This window comes from Acanthisitta chloris, unplaced genomic scaffold, assembly GCF_000695815.1.
Source record: "Acanthisitta chloris isolate BGI_N310 unplaced genomic scaffold, ASM69581v1 scaffold3476, whole genome shotgun sequence".
NCBI classification, from domain to species: Eukaryota; Metazoa; Chordata; class Aves; order Passeriformes; family Acanthisittidae; genus Acanthisitta; species Acanthisitta chloris.
The window spans coordinates 260,236-271,011 of record NW_008676384.1 but is presented as its reverse complement, the minus strand read 5'-3'; the positions used below and the strand labels follow the sequence as shown (position 1 = coordinate 271,011).

The 10,776-nt window shown below is 36.2% G+C and overlaps 1 protein-coding gene across 1 annotated transcript in view; it reads left to right on the top strand.

Annotated features, from left to right (window-relative positions):
- LOC103803548 (low-density lipoprotein receptor-related protein 1B-like) overlaps positions 1 to 10,776 on the top strand; it is a gene marked incomplete at its 5' end in the record, with an annotated part of 112,688 nt that overhangs the window by 20,464 nt on the left and 81,448 nt on the right. The window contains 3 exons of the mRNA XM_009076113.1: positions 5,850 to 6,038; positions 6,822 to 6,970; positions 10,142 to 10,235. Of these exons, the coding sequence (XP_009074361.1) occupies positions 5,850 to 6,038; positions 6,822 to 6,970; positions 10,142 to 10,235 (432 nt within the window). The remainder of the gene's footprint in view (positions 1 to 5,849; positions 6,039 to 6,821; positions 6,971 to 10,141; positions 10,236 to 10,776) is intronic.

Sequence of the window (10,776 nt, the reverse complement as noted above, 5' to 3'; positions counted from 1 at the left end):
GAAAGAGTGAGCCAGTTGTGTGGGCAGAAGAGAAAAATCAGCAATTTCCAAGTCGATTTGGCTTTGTAGGTTTAATTGCTATTTCTTATTAAGTGTTGTTCTTCCTTGATGCAATCTGTCTTTGGAGGGATCCTAAGATTCCTAAGAGCTTACGACTGGTTCCATTTAGATGAAAATGTCACTAGGCTTTTTATTTCTATTTTATTGCAGTTCAGAAAATCAAGTTTCAGAGAGTGGAATTCAAAATAATGAAGCCTGGGTTTTCAGGTTTGATCACCAATGGAAATTTTCTGTCTTTGGGTGACAAAATTCTTAAACAGAAACTGGTTAGAAGAAGTCAATATTTGACCTTTTCAAGGACACTTTTTCTTGGCACATGGATTTTGCCACCTTTCAATGAGACCTCTCTTACTATTCACGTGGAGAATATTTGCTTTAACTTTGGGAAATACTTGTGTTTCTGTAAGAGCTGAGGGAAACTGAGCCTCGCTTTTTTTGTATGCCTGCTTCAGAAAGCATATTTTGTCACTTAGAAATCCTGGATGGAATGGTTTTTACTTTTGAAATAAAATCAACATTTTTTCTGCTTAAGGGAAAGTACTCAGAAAATATAAGCGAAACAGAGGAACATTAAGGGAAAGTACTCAGAAAATATAAGGGAAACAGAGTTAACGCAAAAGAAAAGTAGAAATTTGTATCACAAATATGAATTACAGCCTACGAATTTATGTTCTTGGATCAAAATTTGTACAAACTGCAGGAGAGAGAGAGTGAGAGAGAGAAAGATGCAGGCTGATATTTTAAGTCTGTCATGCTTCTCATGTGTCCGCATAACCATGTTCCCTCCTGTGGCTCTTCTCCTCTTAAGTTCATGCAGCACTTGAACTCCCTTTATTATGTTATCGTCATTTTTATTTGTGTTCAAGTGTCTAATAAATTTTATTTTCCACTGCTTCTGATCTGTTGCAAGGCTCCTCTTTTCTCCCCTTAAAACCTATCTGAATTTCTTCCTCCAATTTTCTGCAGCTTTCTGAAGGTCTTGTGCATTTCTGCTCTTTTCTATTTCTTCTTAGTCCATTTCGCAGCTTGTTGTTAGGCCAGAACTCTTTGGGATTAGCATCCAGTGTAAGAGAATCCATCATTTATGGATAAAATGGAATGCCACTAGAGAACTTGAAGTGGCCTGTTAGAAAAGGAGGGATTGCAAGGAACTCACCTCTCTCTGGTAGGAGGATGTTGTGGTAGGCAAAGGAGTTGCAAAAGTAAATTCCAGGAGCGATTTTTTTCTCAGAAATTACATAGGTTGCTGATTTTTCATTCCATAATTTTGACCTTCACAATTGTTGAGTAAGTTGCTGAATATTGCAATTTTTTTTTACACAGCTAAGAAGAGCTGGCTCTCGAAAATCAAAGCATCAGTTTGATTTAATAAGATCCAGTTGGTGGCACATAGTATAGCCTTTTTTACTCGTACATGATCTGTCATCTGTGGTCTGAGATGCCAACTGTGTAAGCTGCAAGAAACCGAGTCACTGGATAACTAGTTGGGACTCAGTGGTCTGTTAGAGCTGTATTCAGTGATTTGCTGGTCTGCAGGGAGGGAACTATTAGTTATTTTTGCAGAGTGTTTGGAGATGTTGTTTGGGTTTCATCTTAATTAACCCTATTTTGGAAGTTTTCTTAGAGGTCATAGGGTGACGTTGTTATGGGAAACCTTAAAAGAAAAAATAATCTGTTGAATACTTAGGTAATTCTAGAAATTAATCATTGCTAAGTGAATACAATCTCATTTTTCTGGGCTATAATATGACTATTTCAATTCCCCAGGAATTTACAGGTGGAGATCTGCCCCTTATGTTGGTATAATGTAATTTTTGTCTTTAACAGGATATATTACTTTCTTAGTAATGGTTTGCCAAGTTGACAACTTGATTAAGTGTTTTCAAATAGGTGATGCAGGGAAGCAGAGGTACTTAACAGTTATGACTAACCTGTCTTTACTTTAAATTTGCAGAAAATAGTCCATTTTCCACAGTACTTGCCAAGGAAAGCAGAGCGATTAGTCTTGCTTCCCTGTTTAAAACTGATTCACACCATAAAGTGTGCTGTAGGGTTACTAATTAGTATTGCAATATCTAACTAAAGTAGGTAATTTATGAAGAGATAGATCAGTAATGCAGCTAAGGCTCTCTTGAAGTTGAAGGCTGAAGGAAGAAAGTAGCTGTTTCTTCTACTACATACATCTATGAAAAATCCATAGCTGTCACCATCTGAAATTTTGGAGGGTTTGAAACACTCATGTCCTCAAAGGCAAAGAATAAAGAGCATGAGAGACTATTTTACTGTTCCATCAGAAAATCAGATGTAAAAATTACCTCCATTTTCTGTTCATTTTTTGGGTCATTTGGAGTTGATGGGAACTGTAGATTTTATAATCTATTACATGTCAACAGTTCTGATGTTTCTTTGCTTAGAATATACTAAAAGTCAAAGAAAAATCATATTCTACTATGACAGAACTATTTCTTAAACAGTAAAATAAATGAGATTTAGTTGCCATTGAATGTCTGTTTTCAGAAACTTCTCAGTATTTACAGGTGTATCTACTGCAAGAAAATACACTGAGTTTTATGGTCAGCTTAGAAGAAATGTTGGAAGCTTTTATATTATGCAATTATTATTCATTCTTATAAGAAGTTTATATTTTTATGGTAAGCTTAGAATTTTTCAGAACAAATGTTCAGTGATGCTATACTTATTTTTGTGTGTTTTACTATAAGTAGAATTTTATTTATATTTATTTGTACTATTTTATTTAACCTGATGTAGTGACTCAGTCTATTCATTGCTTTCTTAACTGATTTTTTATTAACGTTTTCTAAGTTTCATAGTCACGACCACATACATAGAGCTTTGACAACTTTAAATGGTACAAGCTTCTGGAAGAATATTAATCAAGTTTGTGTTGATCTTTAATGAAAAGTAATGCAGAAGCCCATTCAACTCACAAAGTTACTCAGAAATACAAAATACGTGCAGGACAAATTGCAGCCTGCATCTGTGAGTACTTCAGTCATTGATAGTTTCAACTTCTTACCAATATATGGTAATAATGGAAAATCCAATTTTTAGAAACAAATATGCTCTGTCATACTTCTTTTAAAGAGCATAAAAACCCAAGAGTATAATATTTTGTAGATCAAAGAATCATAGAATCAATTGAGTTGGAAAAGACCTCAAAGATCATTGTGTCCAACCCTACTGTGGTTTTTGCATTGTTTCTGATATGGTGGTTTCATTTTCAAGAATGTTGAAAGATTTAAGCTTATATAGAAGCATAGAATCATAGAATTTAAGGGTTGGAATGGGCCTTACAGATCATCCAGTCCCAAGCCCTGCCATGGGCAGGGACACCTGCCCACTAGATCAAGTTGCTTAAGGCATCATAGTGGAGATGCTCCAGTCCTCTTTTCAACTTTGTGGCCTCCTCTGGACTTGCTCCAGCAGTTCCATGTCCTCCTTATGTTGAGGACACCAGAACTGTCTGCAGTGGTCCAGGTGGGTCTCACAAGAGCAGAGTAGAGGGGAAGAATCACCTCTTTTGCCCTGCTGCCCACACTCCTTTAAATGCAGCCCAGGATTCGACTGGTGCTTACAGAATTGGCTTTTAAAAAAATGAAAGAAAACTGTACTTGAGTCAATGAACAGTTTCCTGAAATGCAGTGTTCTAACTGTGCTATTTAATATTTTATGCCACACACTTAACTTAGCTTCCCTATTAATGAGGTGTGATGAGACAGTTCAGGCAGTATGTGTAACTCTCCTGAATCCTCTTTACTTCATGAATATCAAGTTTCATCTGGACTCCCCATTGAAATCCCACAAACATACACAAAACCCAAAGTAAGCATTTAGTCATGCATCTATGTTCAGGATATGGTGTTTACTTGTAGTTCCTGGTTGGTCAAAACAAGGACAACTGCCAGATGTATTTTTCATTGGTGGGGAATAATAAAGACAATGAAATAAAAATAATTTTCCTATGTAAATCCTCTTCATGTGTATTAAGGCTTTTACATGCCATTTTTATCCTGATTTTAAACTTAATTAGGAGAAATCTTATCTCTTAACTAAGAGAAAAAAAAACCAAAAAACCAAAGACAAAAGCTCATTTATTTTATTTAGAGAGGTTGGAGTGGCACCTTTGACATCTTTGATTTGATGTCAAAAGTAACAACAAGGGTAATAATTTATATGAGCAAATACTTTTCAGGAACTCCAGTAAAAACAGAACAGTGATTTTTATGGAAATCTTCAAAGTTTCAGTCAGTAACAGTTTCTCTTTCTGCTGTTCCCTCCTGCTTCTCCTGTCAGCCTGGTTTGTATTTCTCATTGGAAACCTTTTGCAATGGGATTCTACAAGGAGTAGAAACTATAAGTGATTTTCTTGGGGGTGCTATGCTATGTAAGGAACCATGCAAAAGTCACCTATGTAATGAGTCCAAAATTAAGATTTCTTCACGCTTTGATTTCTCAGAAATGTTATGAAGTTCTTTGAAGAAATATCATATTGTTATTTCAGTATTACAGCTGATTTCTCAGAAATGTTATGAAGTTCTTTTAAGAAATACCATATTGTTATTTCAGTATTACAGCTATGGTGCATGGAGACATACAAGAAGGGAAAATAATTTCAGGTCTAAGAAGCAAGGTCTCCTTGACCAGAAGGCAATATGTCCTACACTAGAGCTCACTGTTGGGAGACTATTGTATACAAAATTGAATTTGATAAGTTGTCATTCCATATCCTCCATATCAGTCAACAGGTCTCAGTGAGCTATGAAATATTCCAACGGAAATTTGAGATTTGCCAACTCTATTTAAGCACTTTTCAGGTAAAAAAAAATGAAGAAGACAAGGCAAATATGTTAAGGATATGCTGGTTAAAAATGACAGTAGGTTGCTCTGCTCTTTCTGCCTTCTCAGCTCTATCAGTAATTGAGTGATTCAGTAACAAGAGATTATAATGTACAAATTATCCGTTGTGATCAGATATTCTCCTGTGACATTTATGATTACAGCTATATATGTTAAAAAAACCCACAAAGAGTTCAGTTAATGTTTACCAAGAACAAATAATTTGAGATTGAATAGTATACAGCAGGATAAAGAATGCTCCAAAGATTTTTTTACTCTTTAGTCCTGCTATCCTTTTGCAAATGATGTTGGCTCATAGTTTTGTGATACTGTAACAATGGTCTATCATCATCACTTTGTTTATTTTATTCACTTGTATGGTTGGTGATGCTAGGATCAAGCAATAACCCCTCATACTAATGTGTTTATTTTAATGCAAGACCTTTTTTCCCCATTTCTTGTCAGCATATTTCGATGAAATAAAATGCTATTAATTATCTTAAAGTGTGTTAAACACAGCATCTGGAGATGTATGTCTTAACATTTTGGATGTTTTCTAATGACTTTTATTGCACTAAAAGGTTGAATTAATATTGACTTATGCAAAAAGTAGGTAAAGGTATGTTTATGTTATGTACTACTTTAAAGCTTAACATGTCTTTGGTTTACAATCTGGAAATGATTTTTGTTAACTGAAATTCTTTCATTTCCTTAACACTGATTGGGCCAACTAATTCCAAGCAAGCAGAGTTCATGCTCCATCCATCCTTATTGTAACTGGTAATAAAGGACCCTCTAGGTTTGACGTATTGTCACGACAATTATTCTCAAGACATTATATAGCAGTTGTATCTGTCAAGCCATGCAGTATGGAATATTTTAAGTGGCAGTCTTTCAAGAGTGAACATTAATCTCAGCATCCCTTCTTACAGTCCCTAATCAAGATATTCCAGGGGTGATTGCACTAACACTGTTTGAAGACTACATCTACTGGACAGATGGGAAAACCAAATCGCTCAGCCGTGCCCACAAAACCTCTGGATCAGACAGGCTGGCACTGATTAACTCATGGCACACCATAACAGACATCCAGGTGTATCATTCTTACAGGCAACCTGATGGTAATGATTCTGTCTATGCTTTCCAAACAGCATGTTGATGTATTTAGTAGCCAGGTGCTGAGGTAATGGGCACTCATTTATCTGCAGTGATTTATTTTTATTTCTGTTTTGTGCAAGTTTTCAGATTAGTATTTTTAAACATAAATCCGTGATTAATGTTCTGAGCATATCTGCTATTAAATGGCTGTAACATATCTTGTTCAGTGGTGAGATATCAGTTTATGTGCTTAAACATTAACCCAGACATTGACTGAAAGTCCAGAACTGTTTAGTTGCATTGCAGAGTACAAATTGCCGGTTTTTAAGATGGGAACAGTGTGTTATGTAAACATTTAAGCTTAATCTGTGAGAAGCAAGAGAGTGTTAACAATGCAGAAGAATACTGCTGTTTAGAGACTTGTTGGACTGAGGCAGTGTCAGAGAATGTAGGTGGTGTGATCATGTCTGATCTCCTGATCTGCCTCTATTTGAATTGTAACTGAATACTATTTGATTTGATTTGGCACTTGACCTAGATAAGCTAATTTTTTCCCCTCATTATAAAAAAGAAACTGTTTTTTTCATCCTCTCATCGTTTCAGCATTGAACCTAGATCCATAGCAATAATTACTTTTTGCATACAACAGATAATAGCTTAAAGACAAAAGTTTCCCTCTATGGATTTTTGATTTGTGTCCTTGTAAGGATAGTACATGTAAGACATTTTTTCTTCCTTTCTAAAGCACATACCCTCAAGTGTACAAAATAATAGGCTCTGATAGCCTTTTCCTATTCTGTCCACAGTGTCTAAACACGTGTGTACACTAAACAATGGTGGTTGCAGTCATTTGTGCCTCCTGGCCCCTGACAAGATGTACACATGTGCCTGTCCCACTAACTTCTACCTTGCTGCAGATAACAAGACGTGTCTGTCCAACTGCACAGCCAGTCAGGTATGTGTCTGTGTGGGGCAGGGGGAGCAGGGTTTCAATTTTCCAATGTTTCCCTGTGTTTTTACAGAGTCAATGCTGCCACCCCTGAAATGTGGGAGCATCAGTCAAAGGAGCTGAATACTATGGGTAACTCATGGATGCACTTAAAGTGTTTCATCTTCAAGGCTATTAGTGGAAAACAGACTTGCAAATGTCTTTTTTTTCCAGAGAATGCAGAACTTGTTCGCTTTCAAATGCTGATGTTTCTGCCAGTCACTAGAACAAATGCAGCTACTAAACCCATAAAAATTGCCTTGAAAAAACATTTGTATGATATATAAAAATACAGAGTGTATGTAACAATGATTTGGGAGTATCCATGCGTGACTGAACTTTGCATTAATACAAATAAACAAGCTCAGTCCAGTTAGCTACGTAGGTAAATGATACCCTTGTATTAAAAACTATCCAGTAACTGAAATGGAAAGTGTAAAATGTGCAATTAATTAAAGATTGCCTCATTAAAGCACTGAGGTGTATTTCCTACTACTTGAAATAAATATTTGGCTCTTTCTCTTAAAATACAAAGCGCCTGAGTAGAACATACTGATTTCTTCTAAGGCAACAACTTTGATAGTAGTCTTTGGATTATTCTACTCAGAGAATCAATTTGTTGATTGTCACAGTATATATGGTCTTTTAAATATTACTAGTACACTTTTCTGGTTGGCCACTTTTATTAGGTGTGTGCTAATGACCTCTAACAATGTTCTACATCATGATGCTGGATTATGATTTCCATCATTAAGGGTTTTACTCATATTTTTTAGGGAACAGTGGCATCATTAAGGGTTTTACTCATATTTTTTTAGGGAACAGTGATCATCTTAATAAATGATGTACATTTTCATTCAAATAATATTGTTATTTCAGAAACCTTCCCACTGCCTTCCTCTGTTCCCTTAAAGTGGTGTTTGGTATGATGTTATGATGTTCATCATGTCTTTTCTGTTTAAATTGCCTGGTTGTTACTTCCCACTAGGCAATGAACAAAAGAAAAGGTGCAAAACACTTGTAAAATGAGATGTTTCTTACCTATTTCTCCCTTGCATTTAGCTTCTCAAATTTGTTTGGATTAAAAAAAAAAAGGGACAATTTTGGCCTTTTTCTGTTTTTTAAATCTTCTGTAAATGACACTGGAAGCTTATTCCACATTGAATTTATATGCTAGCAGTTGATTGAGTGGCTCTATTCCTGTCTAAATAATTCATTGGTGGTCTGAGTTGAAGGATAGCATCACATCTTGGATCCTCCAGGAACAATATTTATTGCTTGTGGATGGAGAGCAGAGTTAAATAAAAGAAGCAGCTTCAGACAGACAGTTACAAGTTGACATTGGTTATTCATCATTTTCTTCTACTTTTGAAATCTGTTAACTCTTTGATAATTCATCTCTCTGATGGCATCAGATACAGAGATCAGTGGCAAAAATATACTTTTCTGCTTAAGATTTTAAGATGGTGCTGTTCAACAGAGCTTGTCCTATGATGCAATTGCTCTTAACAACATACCCTCCATTGGCTCCTTTTGATGAGAAGGAATTTGATGTTTGATACCCTGCCCTTGCCCATCTACAGGTTGTCTTTTGGTGACTATTCTGACATGAGAAATGTGTTTGGTACACATCACATCAGACTCTACCACACCACAGCTCCAACTATTCCAGATCCATATGATTCAATTTCCTGATTTTGCTGGGTGTCTGGTGCTTCAGTTTAGAAGGAAATGCAAGTGTCTTTTATGCAGAGCAAAATAGCATTCAAGACTTAGTGCCCATTTCCTGGAAATAACTTCATAATGTCATTTTAACAGCCTGAAGTCCCTTGTGGTGAGCAGAGCAGGACTGACACCTTAAAACAATTAAGCAGCAGGAAGGTTATGCTAGCAGTAGAAAATAGTAAGGAAGGTTATGCTAGCAGTAGAAAATACTAAGAGTGAGAATTGTCTGAGTTTCTGTGTTTGTCTCTTATATTTGGAGGCATCCCACTGAGCTCCTCTAAGCTGCATATCTGTGTGAAGCAGTTTAACTGTTGAAAACAGCTGCTTTTCAACCCATCCTGCTACACAGCACATCCCTCAAGGTGGTATGTGTAGCTCCAACTGTAGTTTCCACTGCATAAATAGCCATGGAATCCTAAATTTTCTTGGCAGACAAGATAAAACTGAGCTAAGACACCAAATTTAACGTAACTTTTCAATACAGTTTTATTGAGTAATCAATTATTTTAATATGTAAAGAAATTAAATAAATGTTGCTGAGTCAGAAAATGAGATGCACTTCTAAATCTGTTGCTTTCCTTCCTTTCTATGCTCATACAGATGCCATTTAGGAAATCCAAAATTTCTTAACAAGCTGCTGATAATCTGTCCAGTTTTTTCTCCTTGCATTGGCCACATGAATTCTGATTTTAGGTTTATCCCTAAAAGACTGATCAAGTAATTTCTACTGTGTTTTGTTTGCATTCTTCTTTCAGTCAGAACAAAGGTACAGTGTTGCCTGAGCTCAGAGAAAAGGCACTTCCAGGATCTTATGAATGATTTTTCTTCTTTTGTATAGATACTTTTATCCTTCTGAAAGGCTGGAAGGCTTTGCTTTTCTCATTTAACTCAAACAGTATAAGCAATGCTGTACACAACTCTGCATGTTAAGGCCCTTTGCTGTAACTGTGGGTGTTTGGGTTGGTCTGGAAAAAATTGCATTGTCTGCTTTAACTGTCTGCAATAAAACCTGAGAATTGAAGTGTTTGTTTGGAATAAGATCTCGAAGAGGGAAATCATGGAATGCATCAAAATGCAAGAAGTGGTTTCGTGTTTGTTTGGAATAAGATCTCGAAGAAGGAAATCATAGAATGCATCAAAATGCAAGAAGTTGTTTATGTTGGGGCTCTGCAAGTCACCATAGCAAAGTAGCTACTACAATGATTTTATCAGTGGAAATATCGGTGCAAATAATGTCCAAAAATTAGAATATTTAAAATATTACTTTTATGAAATTACCAGCCAGAGGTGACAAAGTCATTGTTCCATTAAGCAGTGAACCTCGTTTTTCATAAACTGTACTATTACTGCTTTGAAAAAGATAAAGAAATGTTCACATCAAAGCTTTTCTTCCTCCTTCCCTTCCTCTTACAGTTCCGTTGCAAAACTGACAAGTGTATTCCATTCTGGTGGAAATGTGACACAGTGGATGACTGTGGAGATGGATCGGATGAGCCTGCGGAGTGCCGTAAGTGCACGCTGAATTTGGAGCCCAGTTTTGTCAGGAGGATCCAAATCAAATATAATCCTTTAGAGATGTGTTCTCAGCACTGTTCCTTGGTCTCTGTCATATTTACAAAGGGTGAAGCCTCTTGTTTGTCATCCTGTAAAAGATTTTCATTAACTCATGTCTACTAAGGGTCTTTCAAGATCTCTGGAAAATCGTAAGAACATGTTTTTTGTCTTTTAAAACCTGATTTCATCCCAGTTATATTTTTGCTCAAGGTTTTATTTTTAAACTGTGCTCTGAGTTTGCTGACTTTTATATATAAATATAGATTGAGATTATAAAAGCAAATACAAAGATTTATTGGCATTTTTGAATAGTCCATAAAGGAAGAACCACATTATTGATACTCAGCAGTAGGACAAGAGGGCACAGACTCAAGCTCTGCCAGGGGAGGGTTAGGTTGGATATTAGGACGAGATTTTTTACAGAGAGAGTGCTCAGGCATTGGAATGTGCTGCCCAGGGAGGTGGTGGATTCCCCATCCCTGGAGGTTTTCAGG